Source organism: Macaca nemestrina, chromosome 12 (assembly GCF_043159975.1).
Source record: "Macaca nemestrina isolate mMacNem1 chromosome 12, mMacNem.hap1, whole genome shotgun sequence".
In the NCBI taxonomy this organism is placed as follows: domain Eukaryota; kingdom Metazoa; phylum Chordata; class Mammalia; order Primates; family Cercopithecidae; genus Macaca; species Macaca nemestrina.
The window spans coordinates 28,590,160-28,611,064 of NC_092136.1; the positions used below are offsets into that span (position 1 = coordinate 28,590,160).

Below are 20,905 nucleotides of genomic sequence, written 5' to 3' on the forward strand. Positions count from 1 at the left end.
TTTTAATAGTCCCTCTCCAAAAAAGGATTTCATTTCTTCTGACATTTCCAACATGGTTGTTTACACAGCTGAGTAGAAGTAACTTCCTCTCGGCGAGCCAGCAAAGATTTATGCCTCAATTTTGACACTCATTTTGCATCCCAGAATTCCTGAAATCAGCATTCCCAGGGCCTTTAGCATGTGTCTTTAATCACTGGTCTCTGGATCCCTCTCAGATGCTATTTGGTGTTTAAACACTCTTCTATTTTTCCAGAAAGTCCTACGAAATGCCATTCTGTGACACAGAAGTAGAAGAGCTCCCGAGATCCCATTGAAACATACAGGACAAATGTTTCATTACACAAAGTGTGCTGGCTTGACAAGAGTTTCTGCTGCATTCCAAATCATGGCTTAGGGACAGAATGCTACCAGCTTCCAGCAATATTTCCTATTTATTTTGGTGTTTTGACGGTTTCCCTATCTATCAGGCTAAGTGTATATAGGAGCCTCAGACATTCATACTTGCTGTTTGACCTCGGGCAACTCACTGCTCCACTTGGATGGAGGATCTATCTAAGCAACAGGGATATTGATACCTGCCATTCCACCTAACAGAATGTAGTATCAAATAAGAAAATAGATCTAAATGCATTTTACTGTACAAGTAAAGTAGAATAATATAGTAGACAGAATGGGGGCTCTGAAGCCAAACAACTCAGGTAAGAATCCTGAATCCCTTTTGTACAGCCAGAGATATTTACTTTCTCTCTCTGAGCCTGTTTCTTCACCCATACAAGGAGAAAATTATAATTTTCCTGTAGGATTCTTGAAAGCAAATGTGCCGCTGGGTATAGTAGGTACATAATACATGAGTTCATAATCAGAACACATTTATTATTATTCTCCTGCCTATAGGCATTTGCCCAAGCCCTTCTCTTCACACATCCACCAAAATGAAAGTGAAGTCCAAACCAGTGATCAAACAAGTGTTTCATGTATTGTCTTTCATGCACAACACACATATCTCAAAGCATTCTCCCAGAGGAATGGATCCACCATCCTATAGAGAAGGTGCTCCATGGAGGGAAGAGTATTGAACTAAAAAATCTTTTTTTGGAAGAAGGCCAAAGCATCAGTCACATCAAACCAAATGGACAGACAGCAACAGGGTTTACCATTTCCTTTGGAGGTGTCGAACAGGACTGAAGGGCTGCAAACAGCATCACTTAAGGACTCCTCAAAGTTTTCAAGTACTAGCCATGTTACACCACCATCTGAAATAGAAAGCATCTCATTAAGGGAACCTACTGTTAACGAGATAATGAAATAGAATGTGTAATTCATCTTTGGACTCAAACATACTCATGGCTATTTTGATATAGCTGCTTTAAGTCAATTTCCCTAACACATTCATAACGAATTATGATAAGGAGTTTATAGCAACATGTCAAAGCCAGTGTACCATTTAATGACATGAGATGCTATTTGCTCAGTAGCTGGCATCTGCATGTGCTGGAAAGCTGCCTCAGTGTCACTCTGAGGAAGAGCTGTTGTGATCCCATTTTGCAGATGGATAATTTGATAGCAAGCAATTAGCTAGGGTTACTTAATACACTTAAATATAAATGATATTAAGAGATTGTATTAGACAATCTGTAATATAACTTCTAAAAGCATTATTTTTCTGATTTCTCCCAAGTCATAACTGCAAAAAATACTGGATACAAATCTGAGTGGGTAAAAAACACGGAAACACAAATTAGGCTAGTGCTGTCCAACAGAAACTTCCTATGATGATGAGATTTTCTATAACTCACTGTCCATAACATCGGCCATTAGCCACCTGTGATTAGTGAGCATTTGAAATATGGCAAAACTAAAAAACTGAATTTTAAATTTCATTTTATGTCAATTCGTATAAATTTTCATTTAAATAGACATATACTCCTGTTGGCTACAGTATTGGACAGCACATAGGCAAAAATGTGACTTTCCATGGTAAGTCTGGCAGAGGAATATCACAAAAGGAGGAATATCAGACAAGGAGGAATATCAGACAAGGAGGAATATCAGATAAGGAGGAAGCAGGAACTGGAATCCCTAGAATGTAAGGAACTGCTCTTTCATAGTCTGGATATAGTTCAAAAATTCCATGATAGAAGACCTAGACCAGGTGGACAGATTCCCCCTTTATCCGTTTCAGATAAGCCTACCTTTTTATCACCAACAAGGAAGCTTCTTACAATAACCTCTTGGGTGAGAGTTCCATACATACAGAGTTACCATTAAATGTACCATTCAACTTGTGACACTTTTGATAGTTAGAATGGTCATTATTAATAATTACGCTGGGAAAATGAACAGACACCAGGACCATCCCAGGCAAACCTCGTCACACAGTCACCTAAATTTAGGAGATTCTACAAATGCACATTCTCTGGCACACAGGACCATAGAAAGTCCTTGTTTACAGTATCAGGCTATGCTCTACAAAGTATTTTACAGATTACAGTCCACAAACCGACTATGGAGTCACCTGGAGTACTTCTTAAAAATGCAGACAGGCTCCTGGGTTCTACCTTAGACCTAATAATCAGACTCTTTAGAGGCAGGGCTTCAAAATCTGAATTACCAGGTAATTGTTATACACAAACCACAATACAGAGAAAGACAGTATCTGAAAATTGTATCCTATGGAGCAAAATTCAACAGTCAGTAGACAAAGGGGTAGGGGCACTATTGTTTCTAAATTGTATTAATGATGCCATCTATGAACTATATTTGACAAGTATCATCTTAGACTATGTGTAAGCATACTCATGCTCAAAATGTTCTTCTAAGCAAAGGAGGAAGTAACAAAAAAGGACAATAAACTCTTCCCACTCTGATTCTTTATGTCTACAGATTCTTCCAATGTCTGCCTCCTGAGACAGATTACCATGGACATGCTGCAAAACCAAAACTGATTTATTCTTCCCAGTCTGTCCCAGGGTAGGCTATAGAGAGAAAGACTAAAACAAGCAAACCAATATATAACTCAAATAGAGGTCAGTGCTATGAAGAAATTTAAACATCCTGATGGGACACTAGAATGTAAAGCACACGAAGGCAGGAATTTATGTTGGTCTTGTTTACTGAGTTATTCCCAGTATCTGAAACATAGCAGGCATCCAATAAGTACTTGTTCTATAAACAGACATGATGAAGGGGCAGAAAAGGACTACTTTAGATAGAATAAACAGGCAATAACCTCTCAACTAAGAAGGTTCTTCCAAGCTAGGAAGACCCCAGCAAAGAACTTTTTGGCAGAAAAAATAGGAGCTACAAAGGCCTTGGGGTTGAAACAAGCTTGTCCTATTCCATGAACAAAGTCCTGTGGTTCAGCCTGGTGACCGAGGGGAGAGTGGGACTAGGTGATGTTAGTGGAATAGGCTGGCACCAGATCATATAGGATCTTTTGGGAAGCCAGTGCTTTTAAAGCAGAGGAGTAAGATGATCTGGTCTATGATTTGCAAGTTTACTTTAACTGCCCTGAGGAAAATAATGTGTAGGAACACACAAGTGGAAGTAGAAACACCACCTAGGAGGTTACTACAGGACAGCCAATAAGAGATAATGGAGACACAGACTAGGGTAGCAGGCAGAAGAGATGGAGAAAAGTGGGCAGATAAAAGACATATTTTTAGAGAAAGAGATGGTGATGGCCACTGATGGTTTTGATGTGAATAATAAAACAAATAGAGAATTACAGATAGATGGATCCAGGTTTCCAGTTTGAACAGTGAGCATTTTCCATGCCACATTTCAATGAGTTCTGGTCTTTCATGTGTTCATGTGCTCTGAGGACATGTCTGCACACATGCCTGGGCTAAAGGTGCCCTCTCAACCTCACCTTTCAGGAAAAGAAAAGGCTGAAACTTCACCCTGAGTATAGAAAGGTCCATACTGTAAATAATAAAGACACTTGCCAGGTGGAAATGGCAGTTTCAGTTTCCTTGTAGTTTTGGCTAAGAGGCCTCTCATCTCTCTTAATAGAAGAATTACGGCAACAAGTCGCAACAAATCTCACCCATGGGGATGTTCTCTCTCCTTAGTCACCTTAAGGAAATAGAATTTAGATTTTCAAAGTGCCAGTTGCTAGATGAGTACCAGGAAGTTGCTAGTATGGAGCTGGTTCTGAACATAATCCACAGAACAGGGATACTGGGCTGGTCTAGGTGGGATCCAGCAGGTAGCACCAAGATCAAATGGAGAAGGTGCCCAAAGCCATGTTCAAGACTGGAAACCAAGAATCTGTAGCTAAAGAAATGTCCAAAATTAAAGGATTCTGAAACATGAGGAGTAATCTCCAGGGTGACCCGATGGACTTTATCAGATGGCTTAAATACTTGCTAGGACCTCCCAGCTTTTCACCCATGCCTCAAAGTCACTCAGATCATCTAACTGACCATCATTTCAGCAATGAAAAAAATGAGAAGAGGATCAAAGTGTTTTCTATCAATACCAAATTAATTATAGAAAACTGCCTCTGTTTTTACATTGCTCATTTCATCACATCATAGTGTTTAAAGCTACATCTTCCAACGGAAATGAAAAAAAGTGGATGCTGCCAATATGCCACCTTTGAGTATGAAAAGGACTCAGCTGATATTTGAAGGATGTTTCCACTGATTGCCTATTGTCATAGCATGAGATTAAAGGGGAGAGAAAGTATGGCTTGCGATTGTTACAGCCTTGACGAGAAAGGCCTCCAGTCACATCTTATTAATTTACTGTGGAACAGAATGTCACATTGACATTTCGAATTATCCTGTTGCTTTGTTCACAGAATTATATTGAGTTTAAACTCATTGAGTTCCTAGTTTGGCTATTTATATGAGCTACAACTCTAATCTTCTGATGTCTTGACCTGCACACAAGACCAAATTTTACTATTTATAAAAATGATTAATTGCCCAGTCTTAGGGGGCAAATAGATGTAGGCTCAAATATTCCTTGATCCACTTCCTAACTGGATCTTCTTGGGCAAGTGATTTATCCTCTCTGTGCCTTAGTTTCCTCATTTGTGATAAGAAAAGGAATATCTACCTTATGAGTTTCTAATGAGGATCAAATGAGATAATATATGAAAAGCATTTAAAACTATCAAAAAGACAACTAGTAATAAAATAGCAACAACAATGAAAACAGTTAACATTTTCAGCACTCCCCAGTTGCCAGACCTTTACCTATATAACTTAAATATATTTACTAACGTATTTATCACAGCAACTCCTAAATTAGATACTGTAATTATTTTCTCCATTTTACAGATGAGGCAACTGAGTACTCAAAGTTTAGATTATGTGCCAAGAGTACAGCCCAGGCAATCTGGCTTCAGAGCCTGTGCTTACATACTCTGCTATTTGGCATCTATCTGGATTTCTTGACATAGGCACCCTTCCCAAATTTAGATCTCCAGCCCAGATATCACCCTGAAATCCAAGCTCACATATCCTATATCCAAATGCTTCCTCATTGCTTTCCCCTCAATATCTAACAGACTCTCAAATTTCACAAGTCCAAACTCAATACAGTGTTAAATGAGTTCTTCATCCTTGCTCTGAAACCCACACTAGCCACGGTCTTCTCCATCTCGGCTTATGTCAGTTCCATCCTTCCAGAAGCTATTGGTCATTCTTCATGCCTCACTTACCCTCAAACTATACACCTACTCCATTAGAAGTGTTGCTACTACCTTCAAAATACATCCAGAAATCAATCACTTCTCACTATGTCCTCTATATCACCCTGGCCCAAGTCACCATCTATTGCAGGATCCCTGTGATTGCCTCTTGATAGGTCCCTCCAAATCTGACCTGAGCCCCTTCATTCAATACTCAACTTCTCAATATCCTCCAATGTCTCTTAGTCCCAGCCAGGGTAAAAGTCAACACTTATACAACGTCCTCCAGGCCCTTAATGATCTGACCCCACTATCATCTCTGACCTAGCCTCCTACTCCATCCCCTTTCACTTACTCTAGTCCAGCCATGATGACACCTGCTCTTTATGAAACACATTTGAAACACTGCCACCTCAGGGTCTTTACACTTACTGTTCCCTCTTTCTTGAATGCTGTCCTGCCAGATATTGACATAGCATCCTCTTTTACTTCCTTGTCTCTGCTCACTGAGGCCTGTGCAGCTAGCCTCCTCTGATTCTATACCCCTCATTTGCTTTATTTTTCTCCATCACTTTTATCACTACATAACATACCATGTATTTTGCTTTTTTCTTTACTACCTGTTTTCTCCACTAAAATGTAAGCTCCATAGGGGTGGGGACTTTCTTCTATTTTGCTCATTGCTGTGTCCCCCTATGCCCCTATGTCTATCTATAGACAAAGTTCACTATATATGTGATGAATAAATAAATGAACAGCTCCCCCCACCCAGTGGGAGCTGAAGGACAAAAGGTAACATGCCATATATAATACAATGAGCCACCATGATGTCTTCCTTGTCCAAAGTATCCCTTAAAAGTATGTATCTTTCCTCATGTCTGATCTTAAAGTCATTTCTCTGATTAAGCCTTATTAATCTACAAATACTCTTGAGAAAGAAGACAATAATAAGGTATCATCAATCAATAGTACTTTAGTATAAATTGGTGTGTGGAATCTTCACCTGGTGAATTACCTGAGAGCAAGTTCAGATAGAAGTAAAAAAGATGACTAAGGAAGACAGAAGTATTAAGGGACTGACCTGATGTCAATGACCTGATATTGGGAGTGTGGGGAGCGGTGGAGGAGGGAAGTGTAAGCACCAGCAGAGGGAAGGAGGACACTGGAAGGAGAAAGGAATCTCTTTCCTACAGATTTGCCTTGGGCTGGTCCAGAATCTTCAGAAAGAAATCTTAAGCTGCTGGTGCCTCCTCTCAGGCCTAAGTGAGCACCCTGACTTTTTCTTTTTCTTTACTCTTTTGCTTAGCTGCAAGTCACAAGACTTAATATTCTCTCCTTTTCCCTGCCAGGCTACCACACCTACCTTACCTCTCAGTGTTTCTCCTCCACCAATGATTGGCAATGATGCAGAAGAACAAGTCCCCGTCTCCCATGACACAGGCCCCTGAGAGTTCAGTCCCTTTGTCAGCCTAGCATAGGACACATGTCCTTAAGCTGACTATGTATTAGAATCACTTAAGGAGTATATATATATATATATATATATGTGTGTGTGTGTGTGAGATAATATATGAAAACCATTTAAAACTATCAAAAAGACAACTAGTAATAAAATAGTAACAACAATGACAATATATAAACTATAGATAGATGATAGATAGATAGATAGACAGATAGATATAGAAGATAGATAGATAGATAGATAGATAGATAGATAGATAGATAGATAGATAGATAGATAAAGAGAGAGACATTTTTTCTTTACTTATTCAGGGGACAGACCAAAGAACTGGTAAATTTCCCAAGTGATACGAAGATGTTGCCAGAGTTGAGAACAACCAGGGTGGAGTGAGCCAAGTCCACACAAAGAAAAACTGGGCTCAACTAAGGCCTGGTCCCAGCTCTCACTAGGTATGACAATAGCAAAGTCACTTCATTTTTCTGAATAGGAGTAACTGCTTATTTATTTGGGTTATTATAGGAATTAAATGAAGTTATGTGAAAGTGTTTTATAAAGAGCTATATTACTGTTGGGTGCAGAGGAAAATTTTGGAGAACACCTGAATAAGCAAAACATAGAGCAACCCAGGAAATTCCAATTAAATAGCTACTTTCCTAACAGCTATGACTACACAGGGAAAGGGTCTCCACACTGGGACACAGGATGCAGAATCGTGCAAATACGCTGTCGATACTCGTGGTATCAACAATATTGACTTTTTAATTACCAAAGTATCTACATTTACTATATAAAACATAAATAATACTGTAAAGAAAAACAGAAAAGAAACTAAAATTACCCATAATATAACCATCTATGAATCACCATTATTGATATTTTCCAAAACTTTAATGCATAACACAAATATGTAAGATAAAAGTCACACCAGACATATTGTTCGATGATCTCCTTTGCTCACTTGATATGATATCAACATATTTGAATATCAGTGAGTACAGTTCTTCACATCATTGTCCTAATGGGTACATTAGTAGCCAGTTCCTGAGAATTTATCACTTAGGCTATTTCCAATTTTCCCTCTCTTACAAACAATTCTGCAGTACACCCTTGCACACATATCAATGCTCACTTGTCAAATTGTTTTTCTAGAATAAATTACAAGTAGCAAAGTTGCTCAAACAGAAGATAAGAAAAACAAATACAATTATTTGGTTTTATTACAGAAATACAGGATTTTAAAAATTCAAACAATATTTGTCACTTGCTGATTAAAATCTACATTCTCGTGGCTAGATGCAGTGACTTATGCCTATAATCCCAGCACTTTGCAAGGCCAAGGTGGGTGGATCACTTGAACCCAAGGGTTCAAGACCAGCCTGAGCAAAATGGCAAAACCCCGTCCCTAGTAAAAATACAAAAAATTAGCCAGGTGTGGTGGTGCACGCCTGTATTCCCTGCTGCTCTGGAGGCTGAGCATGAGAATCACCTGAAGCTAGGATGCAGAGGTTACAGTGAGCCGAGATCATGCACTCCAGCTTCAACTGGATATATAATAATACAAATATATATATTTATATAATAAAATATATATTTTATATATAAAAATATAAAATAATTTTTTATAAAATTTTAAAATTTAAATTTAAAAATTTTATTTTAAATAATTTATTTTTAAAATTAAATTTAAAAATCTAAAAATTTAAAATTTTTATATAAAAATATAAATATATTTTTTATATATATATATATAAATACATGTTCTCCTCTACCTGGGCATAGGGCCTAAACAAAATCTGCAGCCTCTCTTGAGTTTGGTTGAGGCCATGGGACTAAGTTTTAGGCAATAGGATGTTAGCAAAAGTGGTGGAAGACATGCATCAGCCTTTTCTACTTCTCAGGCAATTTTTTTGGTCTCACTGACCTCCTTTGTTGTTGGATGACAATGCCAAGGATCATTTTGAAAGCTATATGTTGAAGATGGCAGAGACTCCATCAGCCTGGATTCCTGAATGACCGTGACAAGCATAGCCCATCCCATGCTAAACTGGAGCAAGCCTAGATTATTTACCTAAACAAGAAAGAAGATTCTATTGTGTTTGTATATAACACAATAGCTAACTTAAGAGTTTTTTATTTATAAACATTTATGGAGTACAAATGCAATTTTGTTACATGCATAGATTGGATAGCGGTCAGGTCAGGGATTTTAGGGTATTTATCACCCAAATAATGTACATTGTACCCATGAGGTAATTTCTCATCATCCATCTCCATCTCAGCCTTCTGAGTCTCCACTGTCTATAGCTCCACTCTCTACATCCATGTGTACACTTGTTTTAGTACCCAGTTACAAGAACATGCAATATTTGACTCTGTCTGGCTTGCTTCACTTAAGATAATGACCTTCAGTTCCATCCATGTTGCTTCAAAAGACATGACTTCATTCTGATACGGCTCTGATGACTGGAGGAACACTAGGGTCTGGCTGATAGGATTAATGACATGGGCACACGTGGAGTGGTTTTAAGGAGGGAAAAGTTTAACAGGCAAGAAAGAAGGAAGGAAGAAGAAAACAGGTCGCCTGTACACAGACAGAGGGAGGGGGGATTCCAACAAAATAAAACCCCATGTGCGGTAGAAAAGTGGCTGCTTATATTAGGATGCTGGAGGAGGCGGTGTCTGGTTTCCATAGGGCCCAGAGGATTGGTTTAACCAGGTGTGTCATTCACGTAGCCAAGAACTGACACGTGAAATGTCACTCCCACTGTGACCTGTTTATATGCAATGGGCCCTCCCACTGTGACCTGTTTATATGCAAATACAGGGTGCCATGATGTTCTACACACGTGGGGATATGTAGGGGTGGCCACGTTGCCAGGCACACTTAGGGGCAAGGGCAAGAAGAAGACAGCGGGAATCACCAGGTTTGGGTGGACCCAGTTTCTAATGGCCCGGCATCTGCATATCAAAGCTTGCCTGCCCAGCTCTAAGAGCTGGGGCTTTCCTACTAGACAAGAAACGTTTCTGGAGCTGCTTTAAAAGAAATAAAAACTTCCCAAGGACCTCTTTTGCTCTCTATCTGCCTAAAATAATGTCTTCATAACTCCTGTAACAATTTCTTTTTATGGCTGCATAGTATTCCATTGTGTATATATGTATCCCCATTCTCTTTATCCAATATTTGTTGATGGACTAGTGTATTTTTGTCATAGAAATTCACCCTCTTTAATTATACAGAAATATATGCCTTCAAGTGGCATAGTGCCATAACAAAACTCTAACATACGGGGCAATGGCTTAGTGACCAAGTAGCATGGGGTGGGGAAACTCTTAACAGAGTCTCAACAGTTGGAGACCCATGATATATGGTGACAAAGAATTTGGTAAAACCTGTCTTGGAAGGCAAGCCAGGTGCCTCCCATGCTTGTAGCTATGGGGTAAGTGATCAGAAAAGAGATGTTAGGAGAGTATGTTGACTATTACTTGTTGCATTTAGGAAGGATTTACAAGAAATAAATGAGTTCAAGAAAGAATTGGTTGATTTGCAAGCAGAAATGAAAGATAATGGAGAATGTCCAGAAAATCAGGCTTTGCAGAACTGAAAAATTTAACCACTACTGAACAACAAATCATAGGAAATGAGACTGAAAATACGCCTTGAAGCCTCCATCAATTTCCATTAGTTAAACAGAGGTATTTAACAGTATGGCAAGCACCATATTAAATATGTCTCCTTTCCACCTAAGCCCGTAGTTTCAAATGGCTGACAAAGAACCACCAGTAAGCTGAGGGAGAGAGGCACTGGGTTGGGAAATGAGGAAAGAGAAAAGGTTTAAGCATTGTGTCTTAGGAAAGAATTTAGGTACGGTTACACTCACATGGAACTCACTGAAAGCAAAAAGATTACCAGGCAACTAAATATTTAAGGAACTGATATTGCCAAATAATCCTGTGCCTAAACTGAAAAGGCTTTAACTATTCAAGCCTTTAAAGAATTCTTAGGCAGGCCCTGTTATTGGCACAGCAGAAAGCAAGATGAGAGTACCGTGCAACCCCTGAGGAGGGTACATTGCTGGTTCTCAATTCACGCAGGGTCATGGAGGATAATGGACAAGGAAGATGCACCTACAGCAGGGAACCAGGGTCATTCAGTAGACACGGGATTTCCTCCAGGATGGCAGAATCAGGATTTATTTCAGGAACTTTCCCTACCATCAGGAAAGGGGGACTTCACAAAGCTCAACCAGCTGGTTCTATCATTGCCATGAACCAGTGACTCTTCTCATTCCTGAATGGGAGTTTTTACTGTGGTTTTCTTGCTGCAGGTCCACCACTATTTTGTGTGTGTGTGTGTGTGTGTGTGTGTGTGTGTGTTGCCAGTGGAGGGATGAAAGGGGAGAGAGAATGCATCTTTTTAATATGCAGGTCACCAAACCACTAGAGACCACATCTGGATATGATTAAGAAGACTGTGCATTACCCAGGGACCCTTGCCTTTGAATTTTCTATGGAATTTAGATGAAACTTTTTGTTATCTTCCTTAAGAAAGACGGCAAGTGTGCTCTCTATGTAGATAGAAGGGAGCACTACAAAACCTGACTCTGGTAGAAACTTTTAGCTGTTCACCAAAACCTTTGTTGTCCTCTTCTTCCTGGGAATACAGCTAGATTCCATTTCCCAGCCTCTCTTACAATTAGATGTGGTCACATAACTGAGTTCTAGTAAATTGAATATGAGCAGAAGTGCCATTTTCAAGCCTGTCCTTTAGACACACACATACCGACACACACCCCCACACACAGAGACACACTTTTGCCATGTGCCACATACACCATACCACACACCTCCAGTGATTAATCTTCTATGCTCATTTTTCTTCTGCCACCTTGGTGTCAATGCCCAGGGACTGAATGTGACATCAGTATCCAGGGCAACCTTGTAAGCTGCATGTTGAAGATTGATCTCTGAATGACTGTGTGTGAGGCAGAGCTTCTTTGTACCCTTCCTCAGTGTCTAGGAACTACTTTGGGTTTGTTACACAAAGAAAAACTAAACCTCTATGTTCTTTGAGCCATCAGCTCTATTTGGGTATACTTGTTACAGCAGATAGCCTACTCTACTAATATAATTAAAATGCACATAAATTATGAAAATGAAAGCCCATGTCTTTACCTAATTATAGTCCTTGGAATGACTGACTTCTAACACCATTGTGTACTCCTCTAAGATTTTTCTTCACTTGTATGTATGCATACATAACTACAATTGAGATCACACTATGGACATTATTCTGAGATACTTTTAAAGAGTTTGAGTATCAATTTTATATGATATACATTAATGTGGCTAGCTAGCACTCTATGCCTTGACTAAATAATAATTATACATTTGGGGCCAACAAAAGCCTTGCGATAAACCTATAAAGCTCTTCAGTCTTTTAAAAAAGCACTTTGCTTGAAACTCAGCAAATGAGATATACAGAAAAAAGAGTATTAAACACTACCCAGAAATATATAGAAATAACAACTTCTTTCCCAGTGACTGAAAGGAAAAGCAACAGCAAAACTTTACATGTGATTATTAAAAAGCAGACACCATCCATCTGGCCCTCTATCATTAATCTTGTGAGTATATTTTTTACCAATAAGCCTAGGATCTCACTATAGACAAAAGCCACCAGACTCGGCATTTAATGCTCTCTTAGAAGTACAGGTGCTGGTGAGCAATTGACATGTTACCAGGTGTTTTCCTTGGTTCTATATCCTTCTTATTTATAGATATTTTCAGACATTCTTCACAAAAAAAAAAAACAAAAAAAAACAAAAAAAAAACACACTGAACACAGAGCTAGTACATGGTAAACTATTTCAGTCAATTATTGTCTCAGAAGGTAGTACTTGCCTTGAAATTCATAGAATAATGCCACTTTCCTGATGACATGTCTAACGAAGCTTAAGAACACTTGTGCCATCTTCCAATTTTTTAAAGGTCAACTGGTTTTGCTCAATCACTACTCACATTTTCCTATAAGAGCACACAGCTCTGACTGCTCTGAGCCATCCTTCACATGCCACTTCACTGGCTGGTCCCTCCCAACCTCCCTGCACATAGGTCTGAGCAGAATGACCCTCTTCCGTGTTCCCACAGCATTCTGCCCATGCCTCTATCCAATGAATCAGACTTATTTTTGTCATTATCATTACATGTACGGAGAACCTACGTGTCAAACACTATGCTAAGCATCTTATTGGCATTTTCTCATTCAAATCTAATAACCTATGTTGTAATATTCAGTAAATACCTAGTATCAGAACCAAGATTCAAAGTCAGGCAATCTGATCTAAGAGATCATATTCTTAAAAATCCGTGATAATAGTTGGTTTTCTTGCCTCTCTTTCTTTCATCCACAAACATCTATTGATCAACTATTATGGATCAAGCTCACATTCACAATACATTATAAGCACCTTGAAATAAAAGACATTTTCAAAATCTTAGCATTTCTAGTGTTCAGTACCATACCTAAAAAATAATTGCTGCTCAATAAATTTGTGATACATCACTAAATGTAAAGGCACCTAGCCTGTTCTCTACCCCACCTCTATAGTCAAACAGGAAGACAAGAAAAACCTTGCTGAAACACAAAGGAATGGGCTGGCATCTTCTTGCCACTAAAATACATTAAAAAGAGGCTGAACCTCTGCAGGTTAATGTTCTTGATCTTTTAAAAATCGAAGTAGACATACAATTATAAAGACTGTAACTCATTTTGTTCTAGAGTCTTCAATATTATAATATGTTGGTCCTCTAAAACTCTATGCTCTATGTTTTTCAGTCTTTTAATGGTCCAGAGAATACAGAGATCATTCAGGGTTCAAGTTGAGACAGGAAAATCTATGAAACAGGAGGGACTTAAGATAGATTTTGAAGAATGGGTAGGATTTGGATCAAAGCCAAAGATGTGGCACTTTCCAAGCCAGGGAAACAATTAAGTCTATGGGAATAGACATAGTTCTGGTTAGTGTGGAACTAATCTAACTAAAATGAAGACTAGAAATCTATAATGATGGGAACCTAAGGAGATGATGAGGTGGAGGAAGATAGATGATGATAGATACATAGATAGATAGATAGATAGATAGATAGATAGATAGATAGATAGATAGATAGATACATAGATAGATACATAGATAGATACATAGATACATAGACAGACAAAGTGGGTTCTGACCTTAAAAGAGACTTACAATGCACAGGTTGGAATTAATGATCTATTTTTAGTTTATAAACAAAAAGTGACATAATAAAAGGAGTATTTTAAAAACATATTGGCTTGGCAACCATTTGCAAGATGGATTTCCAAGAAGGGCTCCCTTTTTATCCTGTGTCTTTTTTCTCACTTGGGCTAAGGATAGGCAATCTCAAAATGATTGCAATTCAGGGGAAAGAGCCAGTGGAGAAACTGGCCACAGAAGTTAGGTTTCAACTACAAAAACTGGAGCCTCCTTACTTTGAGCTGCATATCCTGTTCCTTGGCAAAGAAACAATGTCATCTAGGGAGGAATGCCTTTACATTAGGCAGTCCCTCCATAGTGGGTAACCACTTTACTGGCTCTCTTTTGCCAGACAGTAGCATCCTCACTCCAAGGCCTGAAGGAGCATTTCCTAGGAATTTTTTCCAGAATTGTTCTCTACAATGAAGCATTCCACCCCTTGTTCCTAGTGAAGAACTGGAACAGCACTGCCCACAAACACCCATAATCAGACATGTTCCAAAACCACAGTCACTATCTGGATAGCTATTGGTATTCTCCAGTAGTTCACACCTGCCTCCAGAAGGAAGCCAAATCCCTCCATATGGCTTTCAAGACCTTGGTAAAGTTGTCACCCACTCTCCAGCTCAGTATTAACTCACAATCAGGACTCTGCCTCACAGACTGTCTTCACCAGCCAAGCTCATTAGTTCATGGAGCAGTAGCCCCATGTCTGCTGCCTATCTTTTGTGATGTGGCCCTGCTCTGAAGTTAATCCTCATCTCCTGACCCCTCCTCCCTTACCCATCCTTAGCAATGAGTGTTCTTTCACTGCCCAGGCCCACAGGAATCTCCACTTCCTTTAAACTCCTAATGAAAGTATTGTGTCTATGAATTTCTTAGGCACTTTAAACTTTCATATAATTCCTTAACTCTTCTTGTGAGTATCCTTTCCTATCAATTACATTGCATTTGGCAAAAACCTTGTTGAAAGCTTTCATATCCTTCACAGACCCAAGCACCAAATAGGTGCTCAATAAATACTCTGAAGTGAATTTATGATGACTAATTATTCATATATGTATTTGATGAAATGGCAATGGGATAGCAGATTTGAAATGGGTAATTCATCATTTCTTCTACTATGTTACATTACAGAATTCTAACTATAGTGACTCTTGGTATTATATACAGTTGTTCAGAAAATCAGAATGCAGTTTTAGCTCAAGGATTTAGTTTGCCTGAGACTGAATGTAAGTGATGATATTATTCTATAACAACCATACATTGTACCTCGAAATAACTATTTTTGCACCCTGCTCATTAATGCTCAGCACAGCTAGCTGGGAAGACACATCAAATCAGTACAAATCTGACAGTCCATTTTTCACTACCATTCTCTTCATCTATTGCAAAACAAACAAGGATTTGCTAAGCTGAGTTTGCTTCTCAGTGAAAAAAGCCTGGTAATAGTAAAATTTCTCTAAAAACACCTATGCTTCTTCAAACCCTGAAGGATGTATCACATCCACACTCATTGCACCCAGGAAAGAGAAAAAAGAAAACAGATGCCATTTAAAAAAAAAAAAACTGAAATGCAGTAAACTACCTAAGCCACAAAAAAATTAAAAATTGGGGATTGTCTATTAAAATTACAGAAGGATCACTTGCTTTACAAAAGAATGTGCTGCAGGATTTTATAAATACATCAAATTCTTGGCATTTTGGATATAATAATCATTGTCTCAATCACTGCATTAACAATCAAACACAAATAATGTGCAGTAATTTGTCATGTTGTTGAGATACACATCTGAGTCATACGTGCTGAAGTGATTCTTATTTACCGCCTGATTTCATTCAATGTCAGAAACAACTCTGTCAGGGAGGCATTATAACATCCCCACTTTACAGACTTTCAAGAAAAACATGCAAAGTTTATGCTTTATTGGCTTTCATAAATTTGAGCATTCCTGAGGCTGCCTGCTCTGTTTCAGTACCAGTCTGATTCCCCAAGAGTAAAGCATCTCAGACACAAGTTTTGTTTAATAATGTTGTCTTTTGTTGGCCTTTGGATCTGTAATAATTTACCAGGCTTTTTTCTCCTCTACCCACACTGAGATTGATTGCCTCATAGGAGGTGCTTCATTTTATTTTGTTCATTAACAAAATTCCCTCTATTTCTGTAAAGCTGCCATCTGATTCTCTAAAATTCACAAACAAAATTGGCATGTGGTGGTGGCAAGAGACTGGCAGAGAGGTATATGGAAGAATGCCAAGGGAACAAGTCCCACAGTTCCAGGTCAGGCCCTTGACAAAGATGGATGCTTTTCATCCCCTGCTTACTTTATTTTCCGTAAAGTAACTTCAGTAACTTTGGCCAATTACTGAAAGTTACTGTGAAGAAATGCAACAGAGGTGGTACAGTCTTTTAATTGGCCAAAGTTTGGGCAAATAGTCTAAATGGGATCTTAACCAGAACTGAAAAACAGAAAAAAGAAGGGAAGAAAGTATTAAAATGAAAGAATTAATCTTTCTGGCTCCCCAAAAGTCTTTCCAATGTAAAAGTCCAGTTTTTTATGTTGTTATGTTCTTAAAGACACTCATATGTCAGGAGTATCTGGGGGCACCTAGATACATTAATAATATATAAACCCTTCACCAATCAAGGATCTAGAATTTTAGAAATACAATACAAGAGTAAAGATGAAAGTCAAAATATCATTCATTAGTGGTGTATATGGATCAAAGTAGGCAGTTTGTGTGAGAGCCAAATGTGCCAAGTCATTCCCTATCCAAACCCATGGCCACACTTGAGACAGAACACCCAAGAGGAGTGTCAGTCCTTAAGGCTGACCAGCCATTGCGTCTCACTGAGAAGAATAGGAACCACACTCAGGACCTTGGATAGATTCTCCGCAAACAATCAAGAAACCTGTTGCCTTCTAACCAGGTTCACACTACCCCTCTCTCAGGAGGAGACTGAGGAGTAAGGTAAGAGGCCACAGGAGTATGGTTTGGAAAAAATCACTCTTCGTAAAAATCAAGGGGAGAGAAGGGCCATCTCTACCAGATGCGACCTGTCACACCTCAGCACATTTGCAACCCAGAGAGCAACTCTATTAGTCCCTCCACAGCTATCATCCTATGAAGGGGCAGATATAGCTGGATCCCAGGGCTTCACAACTATTACCTCCCCTTGGGGGCCATATAAATCACACTCACTATATACCCAGTAGCCTCTGGGAAAAGATGAAAATGGAGGAGATATGAAACTTACAAATATGAGAACCTTAGAATCTACTTTTACCTTAAGGAAGTATTCTATTTTCTGGATTGGGCTAAATAAATTTGCTTTAGCCCAACCAAATGTAGGACTCCTATGGGATATTATTAGTCAATAAAGACAGAAAAAAATACATTTTCTCTGTATATCCAAGTGTGGAACAAGGAAATTTGCAACTACTAGATATAGCTTACAAAACCAAACACATTATAAAACAGAGCAATAAAAGTTAAAATAGACCAATGAAATTAAAATGAATAAAAAGTACATATAACTAGACTCCTGAGATAGTTAATTACCAAAATTGATCACAAAACTTTGCTTCAAGCTTGCTAGAAACTGAATCAAAATGAATTCTTAGCATCTGAAAAAAAAGTATGCAGTTCAGTCAGTCAATTCATGGATGATTCCTCCTCCATCTATTAATTTGCAGTTTCATTTTGAAAGCTGTGATTTCTTAATCTAGAGGTTTAAAGGAAATAAAATTTGTAGAACAAGATTTAATAGTGTAGAACAAACTCCTCGACTTTAAGCTAGAAATCTCAGGAAGCTGAATTAACATTTAGGCCACTAGGGTGCAATTTAGAAAATTATTGCTTCATAGGTTCAAATATAGTAGTACCCCAATGGAATTAAAGATTACAACTAAGTCTCTGCTTTATTAAATTGCACCTTGGAGTCCTGTAGTATAGGAGTCCTGTACTATTGGGTAATACCCTTCAGGTACTGGAATTTACCTGTTTGTTGTTACTCTCCATGGAACTAAAGGTAATTATCTACTAGCATTAGCTTAGAAAACAAACAATTTTTAACCAATCCTGAAGGAGAAAAGAAAGAGACATGAATTCTATTAGAATGAACAAATATTTCTTCCCTAGTTTGGTCCTTACTGTATAATATTTTGTGAATCCAAGCATAGTAGATTATTTTCTAGAAGTGAGTTAACATTTTATGTACATTAAAATATTAATTGGTAAACTCAAATGGATTTTGTTTTTGTGTTTTGGGGTGCCATAGGATAATGAGATCAATTTATTTCCTGAATCTAGGATTCCTTAAAATAACCCTTGAACCCACGCATGAACTCTGAAAACTTTCCTAAGTACAAAATACCTTCACTGTCCAATATGGCAAGAATAAGCCAATATGCTTACTCAAATTTAAATCTAAATGAAGTCAAATTTAAAAAGATTAAAAATCCAGTTCCTCAGACACTCTAATCACATTTCAAATAGTCAATAGCCACATGTAACTAATGACATGGGCGTAATGGCCTGAATTGTAAGTAACCTTCTAAGGCCCTAACTAGAAGTACAATAATACAAGACAATGTTTTGCAGATTCATCTTTGCTCATATTTCCTTCCCTCCCATCTCACCAAAAGGGCAAAATTGCTCCTCAAGTAACTGTCATAACTGTTCTCATTACCTTACCTTCAGATACAGGCTGCAAGAGAAAAAATTCACATAGACGACCTCTAAAGAGGACATCAGAGGTAACTAAGGCACCAGCGGAGGGGAAATTCCAGGAACAAAAAATTAAAATCCAATGAAATAGGAGTTATAATAAAGTTACAGAAATAAGAACCCCTGGGGGATGGGAGTTCATGAGAAGGAGTAACAGTTTAACTAGGTCTCAAGTAGAATTAGTGCTTCCCAAAACCAGAAAGGACAGGATAGAGGTGTTCCAGATGAAAAAGACAGCTCATGTGAATGCATAGAGATATCAAAGAGTGAGATGTATCGGGACTAAACGAAACTAAATCGTGGCATGAAATTACTGGGGGAAGGATAGATGGAAGGAGCTGAAATTAGAATCATGAGTGGGAGCCAAACTGAAAGCATGCCATCCTATGGGGGTGGGGCTTACTCTGCAGGGGCCAGGGAATTGGTGAAGGTTTTGGCATATTGCACATTTATGCTTTGAAAAAAAGGAAATGTTTGTTGACAAAATAAAAATGATCAAATACATATAGGATAATTTTTTTAAATGTTGGACATTTATACCACATGGCAACTTACTACCAGATGCCAAATAGAAGTAATGTTCCTATACACATATTCACACTTCTATAAATATACATATAAACATATGTATAGATTATCAAAAAATAAATATAACTATAAAATGCTAGTGAAGCTGTATGGGTGTGTGGGTATGTAACCCAGACTTCCACACACACATGAACGTACATACAAACACACACACATACACAGACACACTGATTAAGTGCTTACTCTATGTCAAGGGCTGTGTTAACTACTATTGCTATTTTATCTCATTTTAACACTTAGCAAGTACCTCAGAGTATAGGAGCTACTTTCTCTATTTTAAAATTAGAAAATTATGGCCCACATAGGTTGTTTATCTTACCCAAAAACAGACAACCAGGAAAAGGTAGAATCAGACATTGAAGTCAGACATTTATGATTTTTTAAATTATACTTTAAGTTCTGGGATCCATTTGCAGAACGTGCAGGTTTGTTACATAGGTATACACGTGCCATGGTGGTTTGCTCCACCAATCAACTGGTCATCTACATTAGGCATTTCTCCTAATGCTATCCCTTCCCTAGCCCCTCACCCCCGAACAGGCCCCAGTCTGTGATGTTCCCCTCCCTGTGTCCATGTGTTCTCATTGTTCAACTTCCATTTATGAGTGAGAAGATGCAGTGTTTGGTTTTCTGTTCCTGTGTTAGTTTGCTGAGAATGATGGTTTCCAGCTTGATCCATGTCTCTGCAAAGGACATGAACTCATCCTTTTTATGGTTGCATAGTATTCCATGTGCATATGTGCCACATTTTTAAGCCTGTGCTTTTATCTTGTAGTCAATATTACCTTCCTGTCTAATATAACATATTTGATTCACAAGGGCCCAGGCCCGGCAGTCTTGAAATATGCTTAGTAGAATTACATAAAATACAAAAAAAAATTAAAAATAAAGAAAAACTTTGATAAAGCTTGAGTTCTAATACACTCATCATATCTCAATAATGGCTAGGGATAATGAGATCAATTTACTTCCTGAATCTAGGATTCCTTAAAATAACTCTTGAACCGACACATGAACTCTGAGAACATTCCTATATACTATATATCTTCACTGTCCAATATGGCAAGAATAAGCCAATATGCTTATTCAAATTTAAATCTAAATGATGTAAAGTTTTAAAAGATTAAAAATCCAGTTCCTCAGTCACTCTAATCACATTTCAAATAATCAATAGTCACATGTCACTAACCACATGGGCACAATGAC

General features: G+C 38.2%; 1 protein-coding gene across 2 annotated transcripts in view; it reads right to left on the reverse strand.

Moving 5' to 3' along the window:
- Positions 1-20,905, reverse strand: part of LOC105471577 (succinyl-CoA:3-ketoacid coenzyme A transferase 1, mitochondrial-like) — a 148,841-nt gene that overhangs the window by 107,834 nt on the left and 20,102 nt on the right. Inside the window, exon 2 of one of the 2 annotated variants that reach the window (XM_011724127.3) lies at positions 1,155-1,253. In XM_011724127.3, the coding sequence (XP_011722429.2) occupies positions 1,155-1,253 (99 nt within the window). Of the gene's footprint in view, positions 1-1,062; positions 1,254-20,905 lie in introns of those variants that run through there. The other variant, XM_071074865.1, reaches the window with a different exon arrangement.